We start from the raw sequence: 23,387 nt of genomic DNA on the forward strand, positions 1-23,387 counted from the left end.
AAAAATTGTAACAACTCATAGGAGAATAGTGAAATAATTAATGGAACTATCATAGAACATTTATTGAAGAATATTTAATAACATGGAATACATACATATTTAATGTTAAATAGAGGAAAATAAGGAATAAAATTTTATACACTATGATTCCATTTTTGTAAAAATGTGGGGCAGGGGTTGAGGGTGCTGTTGAATGTTGTGTAAGAATTGATCAAGGCCTTGGGGCACCTGGGTGGCTGAGTCAGTTAAGCTTCTAACTCTTGATCTTGGCTCAGGTCATGATCTCACAGTTCATGAGCGTGAGCCCCGCATCTGGCTCTGCACTGACAGCACTGAGCCTACTTGGAATTCTCTCTCTCTTCCCTCTCTCTCTGCCTCTCCCCGACTTGTGCACTCGTGCTCTCTCCCAAATAGATAAAATTTTTAAAAATGTTAATTAAAAAATCTTAAAGAAAGAATTTATCAAGGCCTTAAAACATGGAAAAAAACTAAAAGGAAATACCCAAATTGTTAGAAGTGATTTGCCAAATGGTATTACTAGTAATTTTTATTTACTTCTCTAAGCTTTTCTGTTTTCTAAATATGTTACACTAAATATCTGCTTCTTGTATAATCAAGGGGCAAATATAAAACATTCCTTCCTCAAGCTGTAAGGAAAACAGCTTTAGATGTACTCTAAATCATAGTTTGAAAGTAAGTGTCATGCTGGAAAAAAGGCTTCTGGAAAATTAAAGATGCACAGAGAACAGAATTAACCCCTGCCTTTATTATTTGCATACATTTAAATAGAATTTAATTATTTAAATACTTACATACCAGTTGGTTTATTTAACAAAAGTATTTGGGCATACCATGCGTAAGATTTCATACAGAACCCAAAGATGAGTAAGACAGAGCTCTGCCCTCAAACAACTGAAATTTGAGAACTAAGCCATGTATACAAATAGCTGTAGTCTTAGGTTGTTCCGAGAACTGGACTTCTAATAACTGGTCTTATCAAAGCACTACAAAAAACAACAAAGAAAGAAGACACATCCAAATTATTCTCCCCTTGCAATTTTTCCCATTAGAATTCCTACATTATAAACCCTTCCCTCTGTAGCCCCCTAAAAGGACAATGATGGTTGCCTCATACAGCAGTCATTCAACATAGGGAAGACCTGTAAAAAACTTGCTGTAACCCCCAACCCAACTTCACGTCCTGAATTTCTTCTTCAGATCCTAGAACTCTTAGGATTCAACCTGGCTTGTGGAGAGGTTTATCCATTTGCGGGATGAAGGTTTGGGACCAGGAATTGGGACTTTTGCAGCTACTTATCTCTAATGAGTTAAACATTAGTCCACTAACTGTGGAAGCAGGAAAATAATCCAAAATGTGAATCAAAAGGTCTTGACATGACTAAACTGTCAGCCCTCAATTAAAAAACAAATGAAAAACAAAACCTGTTTGATGGAAAAGGCATGGTAGACAAGAAGTATGCCACATTTGGTGAACACACTCTAACCAATTAACTCTGAAGCAGGCTAACTCAGTCCTAGAAAGAGAACAGAAGAAAAGACAAATGTCTTTGTAAGTCTCTTAAAAAAATCATCTTACCTTAAAATGAAGAAGAAACAGAGACTAAAGCTTGGAAAGATGAAGAAGACTGACCTAGCTGTTGGTCCAGATCTATGCTTAGTAAACGTTTTCAATGACACTTACATGATGGATTCTTATGGCCATTGCTCAGTATTTAAGTTTCTTGTTATTGATCCTGATATGATTTCCCTTTTCCATCACAAAATGGTAGATGGAATTAACTAAACAAACGTGGCCAAAAAGTAACACTTGAGAGCATACAGTGTGAGAGCATAAAGACAGCCAACTCTGAAGCTGACAGTACAAGCAGGAACCAAATCCAACCCTTTGCTGCCAGCTGCTGTCACACAACAGCCTTTAAAACCCCTCTTCTCCATAATGAACCCATTTGTTCCTGAAACGATACTAACCCCTAATGAATTCTAGGGCTTCCCACTACTGTGATTTGATTATCCCTGTTCACTTCACAGGTCTTGGTTCCTACCCCTGTCCTCTTAACCAAGAGATATACAAAAAGATAATAATAAGAGTGAACAGTAGCAACTAACTTTTATTAAGGCCTTACTGTATGAACTGGGCTAAATACTTTATACACATTAGCCTCCCTCCCCTATGAGGGAGATGCCCTGATCATCCTCAAGATGAGGAACTTGAAGCTGAGAAGTATTTGAAAACTTGCCCAAGACCTCACAGCTAGTACGAAGCAGAATCAAGATTCAAACGTGAGCTGTGTCATGGCCTCCACCCTCCACCCTCCACCCTGGGAATGAAGGCACTGGTTAAATGCAGACGGAGCCACTGCAAGTTCCCCAGGTCAGTAAAGGCACACTCACCTGCCCCGTCAGGAGTGATGGTTCCCAGTTTCACAGCCAGAGGGTAGCCCATGTCTCTGTAATGCTCCAGCGCGTGGCCATTGCCCCCGGAGCTGTCGAAGAACCATTTCCCACACAGCACGGAGCCATCGGTCAGATTCAACCAGAGGTTTTCCCGAAGGTCACACCTGGCACACTTCCAACCACTGAAAAAGTCATTGAAGAGCAGTTGGTATGGCCAGAACTCAGAGCATAGTTAGAAAATTAACATCTAAGAAAACAGAGTGTCTCAAGCTGGGGGTCACAGGAAACGGTCAGTGGACAACAGAAACCAGTGCTTCTTTCCTCCTTTTCTCCCTTCAAAATATTAATGTCACCCCTCTCAGAGCAGCAGGACCAATCAGTACCCTGTCTGCCTCCACAATGGCTTTTACCTTAGAAAACTGACATAGAACCTGAGGTTGGGAGGGGAGGTCATTTCCTTAAAATTCCGACGTGAGGGACACTAATAAATAATATGTAAATCTAAGATACTAAGGATCCCATGTATATAAACATATAAAGTTCTAAAGCATTAGCCACACTTAGTAAAACTAGTTTAAACAAATGCTACTACACAGTAAATCTGTATTAAGTAGAAAGAATGTCAACTTCACTGAAGGTTAAGTGTCGGGTATGTGCTAGGTACCTTCCAGAAGTTTGATCACCTAATTCTCCAGAAGTCTGATCACCTAATTCTAATAAACACCCTTCCGAATCAGTATTACCAGCCCCATTGTCAAAGGGAGAAACTGAGGCCCAGAAGCAGTCTGTCTTCCCCTAAGACCACACAGAATGGGAATTCAGTACAGGCAGGATTCAACAAGACTAGACACCCTCCTAATCCATCCACTCTTTGTCTCGAGTACCTGCCTCTGAAACACAACAGACCTGATAGGAGATGCTAATGTAGACCAAAGAACATTCCAGCCAAAAATGAGACAACCAAAGACTTTTATAAGTTGGGGTCCCCTAGAAGCAGACTCTGAAACAAAGATCTGAATGTAAATAGCCTGTTTAGGAGGTGATCCCAAGAAGCACTGTAAGAACATAAGACTGGAAAGGTCAGGAAGTCAGTCCAGGCATGTCAACAAGATGACCATCATGGGCAACTGGGGCTCAGTCCAGTTGGGGAACTCCAGGAGATAGGCCCACTCAAGGGGTAAGGGTCCAGGGTATTTATCCATCCACTCCACAGCCACCGGTTGAGGGTTTGAGGGCTGTTCCAGGAGGATAGGAAGGAACATTAACTCCGTGGCATTTCTTTTTAATTTTTTTAATTTTTTTTAATGTTCATTTTTGAGAGAGACAGAGACAGAGCATGAGCAGGGGAGGGGCAGAGAGACAGGGAGACACAGAATCCAAAGCAGGCTCTAGGCTCTGAGCTGTCAGCACAGAGCCTGACATGGGGCTCATACCCACAAACCACAAGATCATGACCTGAGCCGAAGTCGGATGCTTAACAATCTGAGCCATCCAGGTGCCCCAACTCTGTGGCATTTCTAACTGACACATGGCCAGGCCTACCTAGCCTCAAGCAGCCAGAGAAAGCCCTCAAGCAAAGAGTTGCAGGTACCTGCCACTGGAAACCTAGGGGTGGGATGGGCTCAGGGGTATGGGCTCGACATGTTCAGAATCCACAAAGGTAAAGATATTTTTGGAAAGAATTTTGAGCTTATTTTTAATCAAAGGCATCTGGTAAAAATATGTGTAACTGCTAATTCAGAGAAAAGGTAGAAAAGTAAATATTCCTTTGCCCAGTTTTAAGGGGTAAAGTTCCATTTCACTAGCTGATGCTCACCTTGGAGGAATCCTGACTCCATTGTCCAACTGGGTAAGGTTATTGGCATATTTGGATACTGGCAATTCATTTTCCCATGTGTCTGGGTCCTGCTTTCTATATGGAGATTTTGAGCTGAGAACTGCATCACAAGCAATTGTTACCTGTAAGACAAACCCAGGTATCATATGTAAAAACAGTTTGAGAGAACATCAACTTCTAGAAAACAAATTTAAAACTTTATTAATAAATACAGGCTAATCCAAGAAAATTCAAACAGCAGTTGCCATAAAAGCAAGATCCTAGTTAGCTAATTCCAGCACTTTCTCCATGAATCTAGCTAGGTTTAATCCCTAACCTGGCGTGTGCAATATTATTGATAATGACACAAGATAGCAAGAAACCAAATCCAGTTTGTAAACCCAAGCACAAGAGTCAGATTTAACGGTTTCTTAGCAAGCTGAGTGAAAAGTATATGGCAAACAATTTACAAGAGTGACATTAGCTACAGGAATGCCTAGGATTTACCCAACTGGTGTGTTTTCCTCCTAACAAATATACACCCAGATATCCAATATCCTCAACTCATCACACAATGGCATGTGGTCAAGGGCATTTGAATGGAATGCAAGCAGCACGGCTCCATTTCTTAATCTGGTGCAAATGTGACCCTGGATGGGGACAGGCCTAGGTGTCTCTGTGCCAGATCAGTCGACATCATGAGCAAATCTGTGATGTCCAGCTTGGCACCAACTGACCACAAGGGAAGGGGATGCAAATTCTCTGCTTTCTCCCAAACCGTTATGATCCTGGACATATGCCTTATCACCACATTTGCCATTTACTTAATGCTATAAAAACTATCTCTAGCTGTCTTTAAAAACATATTCTGGTGGGAATGTAAAATGGTACAGCCACTTTGGCAAACAGTTTGGCAGCTCCTCAAATGGTTGAATATACCTAGGCATCAGATGGTTAAACAGAGTTACCATATAACCTAGCATTCAACTCCTAGGTATGTATTCTAGATAAATGAAAATATGTACCCATACAAAGACTATTGTACACATATGTCACAGAAGTATTATTTATAACATCCAAAAAGCAGAAACAACCCAAATGTCTGTTAATGATAAGTGGATAAATAAAATATCATATGTCTACACAACGGAAATTCAACAATGAAAAAGAATGAAGTCCTGATACATGCTACAACATGAGTGAATCTTGAAAATATATGTAAGGTCTAAAAAAGGCCAGCCACAAAGAACTATGTACATCGTATGATTCCATTTATATGAAACGTCCAGAACAGGCAGTTCCACAGAGACAGAAAGTAGATTAGTAATTGCCAGAGGCTGGGAGGGAAGACAGGTTGAGGGGTGATGGCTGCGGGCTAATGAAAATATTCTACAATGAGATAGTGGCGATGGATGCCCAACTCTGAATATAATAAAAGCCACTGAATGGTTTTAATGGTTTTTTTTTCAATTTAGGTTTGTATTCTACATCACTAAGATCCCACACAATTAGCTGAACTTCATGCAGAGTATTTTCCCCTGGGTGGCCCTAGAATTCATTAAGAGGCAAGGAAGGAAGTTCCCTCAGCTGCCATCCACCCCCACCCAAACCATGAGCAATTCCTATCACTCCTACGTGCAAACTCTATTTGGAACCTTCCTCTTCTCAACTTCAACCACACTCATCTTGTCCCAGCCACTAAGACAGCTCACCCAGACGGCTACACAGCAGCCTCCTTGCAGTTTCCTTTCTCCTACTCCTGCCCCTCTTCTGCATAGCAGCCAGAGCGGTCTGCTGTGAACATCAAATCCTATCCTTCTGTGGCATAAAACTGCAAGGTACTAACTAGTGATGACACAGTCAGGAATAAGGAAGAGGTCTCTGCCTTCAAAAAAACTCATACCCCGGGGGCGCCTGGGTGGCTCAGTTGGTTAAGCGTCCAACTCTTGATTTCGGCTCACAGTTCCTGAGATCGAGTCTCACATCAGGCTCTGTGCTGACAGCATGGAGCCTGCTTGGGATTCTCTCCCTCTCTCTCTGCCCCTCCCTGGCTCATATGGGCTTGCTCTCTCTCTCACTCTCATTCTCTCTCTCTCTCAAAATAAATAAACATTTTTTTGGGGCGCCTGGGTGGCTTGGTCGGTTAAGCGTCCGACTTCAGCTCAGGTCATGATCTCACGGTCTGTGAGTTCGAGCCCCGCATCGGGCTCTGTGCTGACAGCTCAGAGCCTGGAGCCTGTTTCAGATTCTGTGTTTCCCTCTCTCTCTGCTCCTCCCCCGTTCATGCTCTGTCTCTCTCTGTCTCAAAAATAAAATAAAACGTTAAAAAAAAAAATTTAAAAAAAAAATAAAATAAAATAAAATAAAAAAATAAATAAACATTTTTTTTAAAAAAAAGCTTATACTCCATTACATGTTAGGCACCCATAAATATATCTAAACCTATTAAAGAGATATTCCTGGGGCACCTGGTGGCTGTGTCAGTTAAGCGTCGGACTTTGGCTCAGGTCATGGTCTCACGGTTCGTGAGTTCAAACCCCGCATTGGGCTCTGTGCTGACAGCTCGGAGCCTGGAGCCTGCTTCAGATTCTGTGTCTCCCTCTCTCTCTGCCCCTCCCCCCCTCATGCTCTGTCTCTCTCTGTCTTTCTCTGTCTCTCTCTCTCTCAAAAATAAACATTAAAGAAAAAATTTAAGAGATATTCCCATTCATCTCTCACTACAAACACTTTTATATATACAATTAGTCTTTTCTTTCAATTATCAAAATTCATCTCCCACTTCATTCCAGGAATGACCCTAGAAAACAGGGCTGAGGACACCATAAACCCCCTTCCTGATTCTATGGGTTTGGACTGCCTTAACACTTCTGTGCTGCCTTAGCACTTCTAAGCACACATCCGAATCTTTTTAGTCTGGTCTGTTATTACAATCTCTTTGTTGCTTCAACGACTACCTCAATCCCTTCCCTGTCCTCCTCTGAATCTTCTCCACCCCATTAGATCTTTTTAAAGTGCTCTGGTTTGCAATGCACAATAATGTTGACCAAGATTTGACTATAATATTCTCTCTTTTCTTTGAATACACTTCTTGGTGACATTCAACAAAATTTCCTTAAACTTCTGGGCCACTATAAAACACTGATCTAGTGTTTTCAGAGTATCATCTGAAATCACTTAGTGACCCTTTGTATGGATCACAGCTGAAGATCAGAATCCATTATCCTGTAATTATACTATGAATTATCTGTCTCTGGTTCCCTGGATTTGTTGTCCACAGTGAAGAGAAAGAACGTGATACTAGTCCTGGCTCCATCCCGGGTCTCCATAGGCTTGAAATTCAGTAGTGTTCTGGAACTGACTCAAACTGGCTTACAAAATTGATTGTTAAATTTTAAGAAATTCTGCAAGATGGTTGTTAAGCACAGCCATTAGTTTTGTAATTAAATTACAAAAACTTACAATTAAGTAAAATACATTTTTAAAAGGTAACAAATATTCAAAACTCTTCACTTCCTGTTCTACTATAACTTCCGATCTTCTGTGTGCTCTTGAGGTTATTTACATCTACGTTACGTGACTAGTGGAAATTCTGTATAATGGTGTGCTACTGCGCGTTCTCTTTTCAACACTGCATTCAGAGACATGTTAGCCTGAAATCAGCCATGGTGGGAATATTTACACCATGGAAATCATCAAACACTACAAAGCAGGGCTTTTCCCCCAGGGAGCTGGTTGCTAAATATTTACAAGCACACCACTGCTTGAGTTCCTGATATCTAAAATGTGGCATTGGATTTCAGGCTGTAAGATCCCTACTGAGCTTCAAATGCTATGTGTCTGTGAACTCTGCATCACTGAGAGGTGGTTTAACTGTCCGGGACCATCCAAGGAGTTCCTATCTTAAACGCAATGTTTTCTGTGCTGAGAAGCTCAAAAGATGAAGCAAGAGTCATCTGGTTGGGTGATTTTGAGCTCAATAATGTTTGTAATTTAAAAGCTTAAAAAGAGAATATCAAACACCGAATATGTAGCAGAAGCATAAAAAGAAAATACAGGAACTAGGTTTAAATAAATCAATAAATAAATACTATTATATAAATAAATCCTATTATTTAGGATTACTATTATTTATCCCATCAGATAAATACAGGTGTTTCCTTCAATCTCTCCACCCCAACTTCCAAATAATCCTCCCTCTCCCCTTTTTTAAAATTCTTTTTAAGTATTTCTTAATTCTAAAAGATTCTGTGTTAAAAATTATAACATTTATTGCTGGATTCAGATTCCTATGACACTTCAATTTTAACTAAAAGTATTCACACTTCAAATTATATTGTGAATACAGGAATAATTAAAAAACACTTAAAGGCTCTTTCATCAACTTTTTTCACACAGACTTTTCCTTCTTAAGTGAGTGAGATCAAAGTATATTGTGAATATAAGAATAATTAAAAAACACTTAAAGGCTCTTTTATCAACTTTTTTCACACAGACTTTTCCTTCATAAGTGAGCGAGAGAAAAACTATTTCTCATGACATTTATTCACAATGTGCTTCTTTCTTTCTTTTCCGACAGCAGACATAAGAGTTTTATTAAACAAGGGCAGGCAGTAAGTACTCTCAGTATCATGGAGATACAAGCTTTAGTATATAATTTCAGGTAATGGGACGAGGTAAGACCATTTTGCCCACTCATATTTTATCCTTGGTAACAGCCACATGAGTCAACACAGGGAACTGGAGAAAGGAGAGGTAATTTAATTCTCTGTGCACTGCTAAACACTTTGCACTTAGCACTAAAAAGGATAGGTCACATATAATAATTAAAGGAAAGAACTACAATAGGTAAATACACAACATTTTCATTTCTGTGGTCTTGTATTTAGGGATAAAGTAGGTCAGGGTCAAAAGAGGTTGTATGGTAGAAACCTGGTCCCTAATGACATGGGAACCCCAAGCACAAACACCCTCCCCCTCCTGGCAGAGGCAAGTGAGCAGGTGGCTGTGGACACAGAGTCACACAATGTCCTGAAGATTCCGGAACCTAAACACCTGGCTTTTGTTCTGGAGTGTGAGGAGGGGAAAAAAAAGAACTAGCATACCTAAACTCAACTGACCCTGACCCCACTACTACTGGTGGCCAGGCTCTGACAATTCAGGGTATGCACGGATTGGAAAAGAGGAAAAGAAAGGGAAGAGAACAAAGCAGAGAAGGATGGGGTGGGGGAGACAACACAGGAAAGAACAGGAAACACAGTTGTGTCCTTGTAGGAGGACACTCCATGCCCCTTCACAGCCTCAAACTAAAACAGAACCTGGCTTCCTCACAACTGCTCAGGAAGATGAAAGTCATTCCACAGAAACAAAAACAAAAACAAAAACAAAAACAAAAAACAAGGGAAGGGAAGAGAAAAGAAATCCACCACTAAATCTAAATGTTAAAACCTAGAAAGTAATCTTAGTCCTCATGAGGAACAAAACTTTCAAGGAGTCTCACATTACCACAGAGCTCCCGCAGACTTGTGATTTGTAAACGTTTGGTTATTTTTATAATCGTGTTGCGGTTGTTTTGGCGGAGGAGTCCTTATTTCTCCCCCAAACAAAATCTCACACGGAGGGCTAACATGCAGAAGATAGAAAAATATAGCCACTCCTCTCATGAGAAGACACCCCTCTCCAGCAGCCCCTGCATATCTCAGGGGCACAGTGTGAAAATCTAAGCAACAGACTGTGAACTACAAGCAGCAAGAAGCCAGCTCGCCTGGCGGAGGCCAGCCCACCTTGGTGGGGAGACAGGGGACCAGCTCACAGAGCAGGAGGGGGGAGCCCGGCCACCTGGGGGGAGGCCAACCCAATGTTTGTACAGCACCGGGAGTAACGCGCAGCAAAGGGTATCTGGCCCAACACTACTGAGACCTCACCCTGCAAGACCCTTTCACAGAGAAGAAGCAGTATGCTCATGATCGTGCTCATTCTCCTCTTCTCTCATTCAACCCTCCTTCCCCACCTCCACATGCACACACACCGCACACGCACACACACCTGACACAGAGAGTCACGCGCATCTAGCTAGCAGCCGTGCACACTCACTGACCAGGGCTGGTAACTCCTCAATATTTGGTAGTGCTATTTCATAGTGGTCTGGGAATATAACAAGTTTGGCTTCATCTTCATATTCATAATCGTCGCTATTTAAATCGTCATCAGTATCTAGATCTGAGGAGAAAACAAAAACAAAGAACAAGAAGTGAAGAGAAAACATTCTACACCAAGGCAACACTCACTGGGAAAGCCAGAAATCCACAGCAATGACAAACAAAGGTCATGACATTTACGATTCCCTCCTCTGACAACCATCCATCTGCCCCAAACCAGGAGTAAATGTAGGTCTACCATCTTTCCTAAGTTATGAATACTTACTAATAAGTGACAGATGTATAAAGGCTGAGTCCAATCATACAGCTTTACAATTAAAATAGATACACGTGCTAGATATTCAATTCTTAAAGATTTTTAAAGGAATAAATTGTTAACTATGATTTGCCGGGTACCAGGCTCCTGATTGCGTAAGAATGGGTTGGAATGTCTTTCGTAACACTGTAAGATGGAAGAAAGCACAGGATTTCAGAAGTGATAAGCCAAGGTTCGATCCCAGCTCCAAAATTTAATGTAACTTTGAGCAAGTCACAAACTCTCTAAACCTTAGTTTCCTCACGTGTAGAATGGAGATAACAGCTCTTACCTCACACAGTTTACACAAGGGAATGTAAGAAATTGTAGACAAGAGATCAGGCACATAACGGGTAGTCAATGAATGAGGGCTATTTTTTAAAAATAAAATGTCAACCTCCCTCTCTCTGTCTCCATCTCTCTCTCTGTCCCCTTCCCCCTCTAGGAGTTATTAAAATACTGCATTGTAAGCCAGAGGGGAAAACTCCATAATATAACTAGTCCTGTTGTCCTCAGGCTGTGCAGAATTTTCAGTAAGAAAACTGAGCTCCTCTAGCCTGTTATTTATCAAGTCATCACCTATCTGCTTGGCTAATCTCTGCTAAAGGTTAGGTGAAGGCTCAAGGAAATGTCTTGTCACAGTATTTCCTTGGACATTTCAGCCTTACATTCACATGGATGCCAGGATCCCAGATCATGTTTGTATATTTAGATGTTTGGAACTATGGTGACAAAGAGCGATTGAGCCATATTCCACTCACACCACACATAAACAGGTACACAAACATGGGTCTATAGATAGGAAGAAGTTATTTTCCCAGACGAAGCAGCTGCCTGAGAACCAAAGGATCTAGGTTCTGTTATTACCTTCTTGTTTGCCTCCAATCACAAACTTAGTATCTTTTTGTATACAGCACTGCTCCTGAATTCTCAAAAGGAAGGCAGTGTTAAGTGGAAAATGAGATACAGGGAAATACAGTCTCAATAATTTTTAATAAAAGGTCCAAATACTAAGAATCAGAAATATCAAAATAAAGAAATAACCAACATTATTTGATAGCTGTAAGTGTTCAAGTTGACAAAAAGCAATGTCAAAGATGATTCTAAGAATTTAAGAAGTCACTAAAGGCATTATTTGCTAGACGGAATGATGCCCAATTCATGAATCATTTAATAAAAGCAATTAGATCTTCAAATTTTTTTTAAAGTCACCAAAGGCATTTATTTAAAGGAAATGATTCACAGACATTCTACATGTAATAAAAATTCAGATGCCCCAATATCTATAATTTTAAAAATTAGAACCTAAATGTTCAATGAGAATGGTGTTGAACCCAACAGAATATTATTTAAATATTTATTTAGACTATGTAGAAACATGGAAATATTTATCCTATGGCAATGTTAAAAATACAAAATTCATCTTCACGGTAATGACAACTTTGTAAAAGTTATGCCCACAGACAAGCAATAGAAGGAAACCTGAACAAATGAAAACAGTAGGTGTGTGGGCTTTTTTCTATTCTTTAATCTTTATATCTTTTATGACAATTTTAAGGAACCAAAGTACAACCCTTTTGTTTTTGTGTACATATTGGGCTCATATAACATATTATCTAAGCGCCTTTTGTCCACAGAAAACACACTCATTTAATGCTAAGTCAAATCTTACCTGGCCGAACACAATGATAAACTAAGTCCAAAAAAAATCCTGCTCTGTCATTTACTAACTATGTAATCCTGGGCAAATTCTTTCCAAGTTCATTTTCCTCAGGAGCAAGCTATGAATAATGTTATGTACCCCCAAAAGATTGTTGAAAAGATTAAACAAGATAAGGTTCTAAGGCATCTAATATAGGATCTGGCAGGTATTAGGGGCTCCACAGATAGCAGCCGCCATAATCACCATCAACACCTTCTCTACATTCCTGACAACCAACATAATCAAAAGTGCCTCCCCTTCCCTTTGGTTACCCAGCTGCAAAGCAATCCTGAAATAAGTTTCAGAAAGACCATGACATCACGTGGGGATCCTTCTATGAAATCTCAGTATGGAGAAGATATGAACTTCAAATGCTTCCAGACTGTAAGCTGTCACAGCAGGAAACGAGTCTTATTCACTTTACATACCCCCAGCCCCTGCACAGTACCCAGCACATACCACACACTCAGTAAATGTCTGTGAAAGGAGACTCCAGGAAGTTAAAGACCCCAATATGCTACGGACAACAGCTAAGCAAGAGCATCAGAAGGGTAGTTGTGGGTTCGGGGTTTATTTAATTGGTAACTGATATGTGTTTAACAATAAGCAAAACTGCTGTTGTACAAAAAGCAGAACTTTACTGGGCTTTTTTTTTTCTTTTTCTAAGTAGGCTTCACACCCAATGCAGAGCCTAAACTCATGACCCTGAGAGAGCAAGACTTGAGCTGAGATCGAGTCAGACACTTAACTGACTGAGCCACCCAGGTAACCCCCTTTGTTGAGCTTTTTTACACTTAGTTTAGAGTTGCTTTTATTTTTTTTTTAATGTTTATTTATTTATTGAGAGAAACAGAGTATGAGTCGGGGAGGGTCAGAGAGAGAAGGAGACACAGAATCTAAAGCAGGCTCCAGGCTCTGAGCTGTCAGCACAGAGCCCGACACAGGGCTTGAACTTACAGACTGTGAGACCGTGACCTGAGTCGAAGTCGGACACTTAACCGACTGAGCCACCCAGGTGCCCCTGTTTTTATTTTTAATTCAATGGGATGGAAGGGGACATGATCTTTCCCAAACATTTTTATCCAAATGAGAGAAAAGTCAGCAGAAGTAACTTACACTCTGATTTTAAGGGACGAATCTATGGTTTCTCCTAAATATATATGACCCCACAGTCCTAAGTATAAATCTACAATTTCCAAATTTCTCTAATTAGAGTCTTACCACTCCCCAAAATATCTAGTTGAGGAACCTACAGAGAAATTATACCCTAAGGACCAGTAGGACTAGGACCCCCACCAAACCTCTCCCAGCAGGTACTTTCCACTATGGCTATTAACTGGCAATACCTGGATGGTCTCTTTTTCTAAATCTAAAAACAAACAAACAAATAAATAAATAAAATTAGTCTTTATTTTATTTATTTTTTGAGAGAGAGAGAGCAAGAGAGAGAGAGCATGAGCACGTAAGTAGAGGAGGGATAAAAAGAGAAGGAGAGAGAGAATCCCAAGCAGCCTCCACACTCAGCACAGAGCCCAACGCAGGGCTCAGTCTCACAAACCTCGAGACCATGACTTAAGGCTGAAATCAATGCTTAACTGACTGAACCACCCAGGCGCCCCTTAAAAATTTTTTTTTAATATCTTTTCCCAATTCTACTTCAATGACCCTCTCAGATCCCTGGAAGAAGTGGCTGGGACCACAGCCATTTCCAAGAAGTGACTTGCCTAAGCTGGGAAGAAGCACCATGGAAGAAAAGATCCCTGTATCAGACCAGGGCTCTGACGCCCAGCTCAGAGTTCTCCCAGCCTGACCAGATTAACTAGTTTGTACCCCACAGGTGAGCAGTTTGGCTGCTCTAGTGCTGTGAGGTCTGCACTAGGTGGGGGAAATCTCCTTGAACACAGACCCTGTTCTGGGACCTACTTCAGAAGGAAATGGCAAAATGGAGTTCACTAGAACCTTCTGGCCGTTACAGGTACAGTTGACTTTTCTGAACAGGCCCACTCCTAGAACTTTTTACAAACGCTCTGTTTTCAACCTACTTCTCATCAAGTATGAATGCTAGGGCTAAAACCAAAAAGGTGGAAATTCAAGTTCTCTGAGGTTTAGTAACGGTTCTTCAATGTCCCAGACTTCAGACACAAAAGAACTTGACTCATTTACTCCTACTTGTGAAAGTGGTGGAAAGGAGGGGAAGTCAATAAAAATGTGAATATTTAACACTATTTATGACATACCAAAGATATGCATTAAATGTACTAGCAAGTATTTACACATTTATACACATTTGTAGCTTGACTGTAAAAAAGTATGTAAGATGAGGCCAGAACCACATCATGAGTCCTGGGGTATTCTTTGAAGATCCTGGACCCCCTTATATTCCCCCCTTCTCTCCTTCCATCTCATAAAACAGTAAGTTTTGAATCAGCTTAGCCCAAAAATTCACAATCTCTCATACTGTTGTAAGTTATCTTTTAAAAGACAATCTAATAGTATCCCTCTCTAGCTTAAAAACATTAACACAGAGCTACCCACTTTCTCAGTACACAGCAGCGTAAAGCATCCCAATGATTTTTGCACAGCAGCCCTAAGCCAAAAGAAATGCCTAAGGGCTCTGTTTATTTAGTAGTTAGGTCCAAACAACTTAATAAATATTTATGTTCTAATGATTTAGTAACCATTTGAAAAAATAAACATAAATTGAAAGAAATGTTTTATTTCACTCTTAACCACAATCCCTTATGTGTGCACCTGTTGGGCACTGCACAACTTCTTGAGTCAGATGTTAACACTGCCTCCCTCATTTTCTGTTCCACATTTATCTTCACATGGTACCTCCCTTTTACCATAGAAACCACCGAAAAATCAGCTTTACCAAGAGGTGAAGTCACTGAAAGGACTATAGGATACTCAAATAGTAAAACTACAGCAAGTTAATAGGTCATGCAATGTTGTGCTCGCTTCAGCAGCACATATACTAAAATAGGTCATGCAATGTTCAAGTACCACTGTCGTTTCCTTGAAGAGTTAAAAATACCTTGTGGTGCACCTGTGAACTCACTGTAGCACCCTAGGGTGCCTCAGAGTACAATTTGGAAACTAAGTGTTGATGGTTCCCAACTGCCTATAGGAAAAAATTCTAAAAGCATGATATATGTCTATACTATTGCTGGGAAAAATATAAAAGATATATAAAAATGTGCAAACAGAAAATACTGTTTGTCTCTGGGGAGAGTAACCAAGTAACCACGAGACAGAGAAGCAAGAATAACTTACTTTTCATTATACAGCCCCTCATAACTTTTCAATTTTAAGCTGTGTCCAAAAAACATTGTTCTAAAAATGTTTTTTAAACCCTAAATATAAAAAGTAAAAATTTAAGTGATTCAAAAATTAATAATTGTCACTGTTGATTTAAAAAATAAAAAAATACACCAGCTAAAGCTAGAGCTGAGGCAAGGATCTTTAACTGTGACTTCGCCTGAATGGACATCAAGGTAATCGGGAAGACTGACTTGAATGTTGAAGGGCAAGATGGTGTTCAGGAGACCTAGATAAGCCATTCAGCACCAGCTAATGGCCTCAGTTTCCCTTATAAAATCTGGAGTCATAAATGAATGATTATAATGTCACCATTAGGCCAGTGGAAAAGGAATTGGTCATCAAGTCATGAAGCGACTGGGGTACAAGAAGCTTTGATGAGAACGCGTGAGTCAGCTGCATCTATTTTATGAGGGGAAGAGGAGCATCAGGATGACATTTCAATAGCAATGAAAAAGTGCTTTCCAGTCACAGAAACAAAGAGACTATATAAGAGAGTTCTGCGTTCTCTTCCTCTCCAAGAAGAGACAACCCAACATCCCTTTTAGGTAAGGAGTCTGTGGCAGAGGCTACCAGCTGCCTCCCAGTAGTCACTCTCCCCTGCGTCTTTAGTAACAGACTTTACTTAATGACGCCAGCTAATAAATTTTACGTACTCTCCAGTCTCCTGTACAACACATGGTACAGCCACGTGACCAAGTTCTGACCAGAGAGGTGTAAACAGAATGTTGCTTAGGGATCTGTGAGAAGGCTGACAAAAGTAACGACCATGAAGAGACCATGAAGTTAGACTCACAGGCCAGGATGGAGGGTGAAGCAGAAATATGGGAAGGGTCTAGATCCTGATGAACATGAGGGCATCCCATTAGCCTAGACTTGATACTTCCCTACATCCTCTACATGAGAGAGAAATATACATCTACTTTATTTAAAGTCACCAATATTTTAAGTTTTCTGTTCCATACACCAGATCTAAGCCTAATGTGGTCCTTCACTGAAATTAATGCACAGGCCACATCAACTTGAAAACAGCTGTGATCAGTGTAACAAGAGAAAAGTCACTGCTATTGGGGAACATGAAGCATCATATCAAGGGAGCTATAAAGGTGGGCTTGCAAAACCAAATTCTTACTCAGATGAAGTAACTAACTTCATTTGTGAAGCATCTGGGTAACAAACAATAGAGAGAAACAGGGCCTAGGCAAGCCCCAAAGTACCAATGACGTTCGAATTTAAAATTGTTTTTAAACCCGGTACAGTCCAAATAGAATATCTTTGCTGGACTGTGAGTTTAAGGGATATTCTGTGGTTTCCTAAGATATGGAATATTGAGTGAACACAGACCACAGTCTATAGAAATGGATCGACTGGAATGAAATGGTAGGTTAGCATTCCCCAATGAAAGAGGTCCACACACTATAATGCACAAAACCTCAGTGCTTACTTTTGGCTTAATTCTTAAAATAGCTAAGGGGCACCTCGGTGGCTCAGTTGGTTGAGCATCCAACTTCAGCCTAGGTCATGCCCTCGTTCCCGATTTCAAGCCCCACATCGAGCTCTGTGCTGACAGCTCAGAGCCTAGAGCCTGTTTCAGATTCTGTCTCTCTCTCTCTCTCTCTCTCTGCCCCTCCCCCACTCACTCTCATTCTCCCTCCCTTTCTCTCTCTCTCTCTCAAAAATAAATAAAACATTAAAAAATGTTAAATTTAAAATAGCTACTTTACCATACCCTCTACCACCAAAATGATCACTAGAGAAATCAAACTGCAAGGTCTTTCAGGCAAAAGACACAAAGGCTAAAGGGCAGGAAGTCAGCTAACATCTTCATTCAATCAAGAAAATAATGAAAAATAACAACAGTAATCAAAAATGTTTAATTATTTCCACCTCTAAGAATGCCACGCTGATATCATTTAATTCAGAAGTTACATTATCTCTGCAAGCCAATTTGACAATAAATTTCATATGAAAAAAAAGTTACATTATCTCTACTAGTAGAAGGGGGCCTGCGGCTAATAACCAAAGCATCAGAATGCATACAATCATTTCAGCTTTGAGGCCCATTCTTTGCTGGTTTGGGGTTAGCTGGTTGATTTGGGCTGTGGTCCAAAGACCATAGAGAGGTGGGAAAGATTGGTCAGTCTGGAAAAGCCAACAACAGATAAACCTCATAAAGTAAACCACTACTGAAAATCAGGACAGAAGACTGCAAGCATGAGCTCAGTGTAGAGTAACAGAGAATCAGGGCAGGAAGGACACTCAGCTCCACGACTGTTTCCAATGGATTTCCTTTCCAAATAATTAATGTGTCTTTTCATTACAACAGTAGCACATGTTTGTTATAGAAAAACTTTAAATACAGATAAGCAAAAAGAAGAAAATAAAAATCACCTCAATCCCACCACTGGAAAAGAGCTACTATTAACAATCTGGAATATATTTTGCCAGATTTTTCTGGACTCTCAATTATATACGTATACGTGTATGTATATACCCACACATTCATGTACACACACATACATATATGTACACACATGCATACACCCATACACACATATACACACACGCGCATATATTGTATAGATTTTTTTTACCAAAATGAAATCATAACATGCAAACAATTTCTAAATTTCTTTCAAACAATAATCCTAGGCATTTAGGGATATAAACTTGCTTGTTCAAAAATGATCAAACCACTTTTTCTCCTGGCAAAAACATATCAGAAGCTTAACGTGAAAAATTATCATGATTATAGGATATAGAAATTAATGCTCATTAGCATGAATAAAACTGGCTCTTCTAAATGAGGGAAAAGAAAATCACTGCTAGGCACATACCACAGTAATCATTGTGGCAGGCAAGATCCCATGACAGATGATAAAATTAGTGCACAAAACTGGGGCGCCTGGGTGGTTCAGTCGGCTGAGCATCCGACTTCGGCTCAGGTCATGATCTCGCGGTTCATGAGTTCGAGCCCCGCGTCGGACTCTGTGCTGACAGCTCTGAGCCTGGAGCCTGCTTCAGATTCTGTGTCCCCCTCTCTCTCCGCCCCACCCCTGCTTGTGCTCTGTCTTTCTCTGTCTTTCAAAAATGAATAAACATAAAAAAAATTTTTTTTAATTAGCGTGCAAAACTTTGAAGAGAAACAAGATATCAGCATAGTCTCAAAGTATTACTCCCAAGGTATTTATTAATTACACTGAATCTTCACAGTGGAGAAACCCAGCAGACACACCACCTTAAAAAGGGATCAAGGTTAACAGCACCGATATAAAGACACCTCAGCATCACATGCCCCCAATATCATGCACTGAGGAGGGCACATCACCTCTGTGGTGTTCTTGCCAAAAATGCAACACTTCAGACTTATAAGGAAACAGACAAAACCAAATTGAGGACCATTCTACAAAAATAACTGGCCAATACTCTTCAAAAGTGTCACAATTATTAAAGACAAAAAAAAAAAAGACTGGGGAGCTATCAAAGATTAGACAGGACTAAGGAAACATGACAACTAAATACAACATGGGATCCCAGGAAGAAAAAGAAAGAAAGAAAGAAAAGAAAGAAAGGAAAGAAAGAAAGAAAGAAAGAAAGAAAGAAAGAAAGAAAGAAAGAAGAAAGAAAACACTAATGGGAAAAAATGGTGAAATCTGAATAAAGTCTATAGTTAGGCTAATATTAAAAAAAGAAAAAATGTCTCTACTTTCAGAGCAGTGAAAAAAGAGAGCAGAAGCAGAATCACAATTAGTCTCCAGTCACTGTAAGTATAATTGCTTCAAAACACTAAACCCAACTAAGAGTACTAGAAGCATCTTTCACCACTATGTAAACACAAAGTGGAGGCAGATCATCCCAAGTTAAATTGGTACCTCTTATCCTTAAACTGAGGAAAAATAAATAACCTATTATTCCAAATCAGACATGCACATGCACATACATACACACACAGAAAATCTGGACACACTATGGATTACTATTTACATTACCTAAAAAAATCTTGGAATTCCTCCTTTTTGGTAAAGCTCCACCAGATGCCCCTCTTACCTTCTGAAAAGAAAATAAGAGATTGTTAAAATGCAACATGCAGAAGAGACGACAGGGGGAGTTGGGGAGGGAAAGGGTTCTCAGTTGTTAACAAAAGGCGAGAGGAAATACTCAACCTGACCAGAGATTCCAGGATAAACCAGAACTTGACCCAAGTCAATGGAGGTAGGTGAAGGGCAATGCTATTGTTCCACCTGATTATTTTCATCAAATTATCAAGACCACTTCTGGAAAGGGACGTAGAACCAGGGATCAAGGTGAACTAGAAATTTCAACTTCAAATTGGCACATGCTCCCAAAAGGCTAGAGTCCATGCCCAATGATGGAACTATTCTGGAGAGATGGTGGTAGATCCCAGAGGGAAGGCTCTTGTTCCCCTGCTACCCACTGGGTCCCTGTGCTTGGTCCTGGGTATGCACAAAAATTACTGTTGAAAGAGCTAATACATACTGATTAGCTGTCACTGATATTCTGGTCATATTAAATCTCAATCTAACCTCCCTAAACATTTTGGAGCACCAGCTAATGGTTAGTTGCCATGTTAAGCTTCGTGTATTTTCTACCTCTGGTGGAAGTACCTGACAGCAATGAAATAAATGTCCATTCAAGTGGTTAAGCAAAAGAAGTCATTCATTACCTTTCTGACAAAAGGGTTTTACTTTTACAAAAAATTTTACTCTCAAACAGGATTATAAATTTTTTTTTTCAAATGGCCAGAATGATATTTCCACATTGTTTGTTCTCTCAGTTATTAGAAAAGAGTACATTTCCAGCGCACCATGGTGTGCTGGTCAAAGCCTGGCATCTTTTCAAGTGGCCACATGTTATAGCAGCATCAAGGCCTTGCTGCTGCTTTAGTTTGTCCCATTATCAGTCTTAAGTCTCCTTTGCCACATTTTATCATTTGGCATTGAAGGGTGACTCATCTTTGTGATTCTCACATTAAGTTTACAGCTTCTACTATAAGTTTATGGTTCACATCTTAAGCATGTGAATATGATAGAACACATTAGCTCAAAAACCTGTCTCTCCAACTACTCGTGCCAAATTCATGTCACCTCTCTTAGAATCCCTCTCCACCAAGGTCTCAGAGCCCCTGCTCCTCTCCCCACCTTGTGCCTGCATCAAAAAAAAGGGGATGAAATAAAACCTGTAGGCACATTTAGCAATCTTAGAGTCACTTGAAATCTCTCTACAGAAGTTTATGGCATGCTTTTAACTTTTCCAACCTGTCTCCTCCACTTCTGCAGGATGGTAGAGGGAGAAAAGAAGGAGAAGGGCTGCATGAAAACCTACTAGAATATGAGGTTCTCCTTGATTGTGAGATCCACACCTTAGACTTGGATTAGATTCACTTCCTTACAGGGGAAAAAAAAACTAGGTCTTCTTTCCAAAAACCATCACCTCTGTGCCTGCCTCAGTCTCCACTAGAAATCAACAGGGTTTGAAAAAAGGCAACTCCTCAGTCAGCAAACATGACTGTGCCCATGGGTAAGGCTCTATGCTGGCACTGAGGCTGCAAAGTGAATGAAGACATGCTCCATTCCTTGATGAGCCCACGGGCACAGTAGGAGAGCATATATACAAACAGCACTATAGATTCTGGTGAGTATTAAGGGAAGTGTGAAAAAGGTAGGATTACAAGGAGGAAATGACAGTTCTTCTGGGGTGGAAGCTGTGGGCAGAGCTGGTCAGATAAGAAGACCAGCAGGTCTGGCATTGAGCGGCTGCTCAGCAAATATTTATTTAATGGATAAATGGATGGATAATGGATAGATGGATGATGGATGAACGGATGAATAGACAAATGGATGGATAGATAGCTGGACAGATGGATAGATGGAGGATGGACAGGTAGATGAATGGATGGATGGATAAATGGATAGATGGAAGAATGATAGATGGATGAAGGTATAAATGGATGGATGATGAATGAATGCATGGATGGATGGGGGGATGGACAGGTAGATGGATGGATGGATGGATGGATGAATGGATCAGTGGATGAATGGATGGATGGATGGATGGAGGATGGACAGGTAGATGAATAGATGGATGGATAAATGGATAGATGGAAGAAAGATGGATGAAGGTATGAATGGATGGATGATGAATGAATGTGTGGATGAATGGGGGGATGGACAGGTGGATGGATGGATGGATGGATGGATGGATGGATGGGATGGATGATGAATGGATGGATGGATGAATGGATGGATGAATGGATGCATGCATACATGCATGATGGATAGATAGATGGATATGCTGACCACAAGGATACAACAGGTATAAGAGGAATGAGACATCCCAGAGAGGAAAAACAGCATGTACAAAGGTATGAAATCATAATGTATTCCAGGAAGAAGTGGTTAGATGTGTCCAGAGCACAAAGCTTACATAATAAAAGTAAGAGTCAGAAAGGCTATAGAGGCCAGATCATGGAAGGCCTTGTAATCAAACGGAAAAGAATTTTGGATTTCATCTTGCAACAAAGGGAGATACAGAGATTTAAGCTTCAGAATGCTACAGATACGTGCATTTGAAAAGATCACTCCAGGTGTACCATGAAGACTGGGTAGGATGGAAGGCAGCAAGTTTGAAGGAAAGGAGATTAGTCAGGAAGCTAAAGAATTAGTCCTTTTAAGGGATAATGAGCCCTCAGACAAAAACTACAGGGATGGAGAGGACAGGATGGACTTCAGAGCCATTTGGGAGGTCCAGATAACTAGACTTGGTCACCAACCAGCCATGGAATGAAAGCAGAATCCAAAACGTCTAGGTCTCTAGAATTTAAGATGAAGGACAACTCTGAGAAAGAGGATTATTCATTGAGTCTGGACACACTGAGCTTGAAGTACCTATGAGGTGTTCAAGTAGGAAAAACCAACTCAGAGTCAGATGGTCAGACTTTGGCTCTGGAAAGATACCGATTAGTAAGTCATGAGTTCAGAGACAGTGATTAAACAAGTAAATGGACAACACTGATGAGGAAGAACAGTTTTCAGAGAAAGATAGTCCAAAGGCACCCTAGGAAGTGTGGATATTTAAGGAATAAATGAATGAAGAGATGCTAGTGAAAGAAAGTCAGAAAAGGCAGCCTAAAAAACAGCAGGAAGCCAGGAAAGAATGGTGCCAAAGAAAGCAGGAGAGGAGCGGTTCCAAGAGGAAAACAAGTTCAAATGCTTGTAAGCAAGTAAAATCAGAGCTGAAACATATCCACCAAGCATGATAAATGAGCGATCACTGCAGCCCTGGCAGTTTAGTGGATTAGCAGGAAGATCAACCGGATGGCAACGCTGAACTTCCAGGGAGGTATAGTAGAGATGATGAGAAGTTTTTAGAGACACTTACTTTAGTTGAAGAATAGGATGACCAAATGAGGACACTATACAGAGACAATTAGTGGTGTGTTCTTTTTGTTTGTTTCAAGTTTTTATATAAATTCTAACTACTTAACATATAGTTTCATATTGGCTTCAGGAGTAGAATTTAGTGATTCATCACTTACACACAACACCCTGGGCTCATCACAAGTGCCCTCTTTAATATCCATCATCTAGATCCCCCATCCCCCACCTGCCTCCCCTCTGATAACCATCAGTTTGTTCTCTATAGTTAAGAGTCTCTTATGGTTTG

At 40.4% G+C, this 23,387-nt stretch overlaps 1 protein-coding gene across 1 annotated transcript in view; it reads right to left on the bottom strand.

The window, feature by feature from the left end:
- Positions 1–23,387, bottom strand: part of USP13 (ubiquitin specific peptidase 13) — a 119,374-nt gene that overhangs the window by 64,928 nt on the left and 31,059 nt on the right. Inside the window, exons 3-6 of the mRNA XM_019463242.2 lie at positions 19,694–19,754; positions 10,326–10,447; positions 4,232–4,374; positions 2,413–2,597 (exon numbers count right to left, since the gene is read on the bottom strand). Coding sequence (XP_019318787.1) covers positions 2,413–2,597; positions 4,232–4,374; positions 10,326–10,447; positions 19,694–19,754 — 511 coding nt within the window. The remainder of the gene's footprint in view (positions 1–2,412; positions 2,598–4,231; positions 4,375–10,325; positions 10,448–19,693; positions 19,755–23,387) is intronic.

Source organism: Panthera pardus, unplaced genomic scaffold (genome assembly GCF_024362965.1).
Source record: "Panthera pardus isolate Hobbes unplaced genomic scaffold, ASM2436296v1 HiC_scaffold_16, whole genome shotgun sequence".
Taxonomy (NCBI): domain Eukaryota; kingdom Metazoa; phylum Chordata; class Mammalia; order Carnivora; family Felidae; genus Panthera; species Panthera pardus.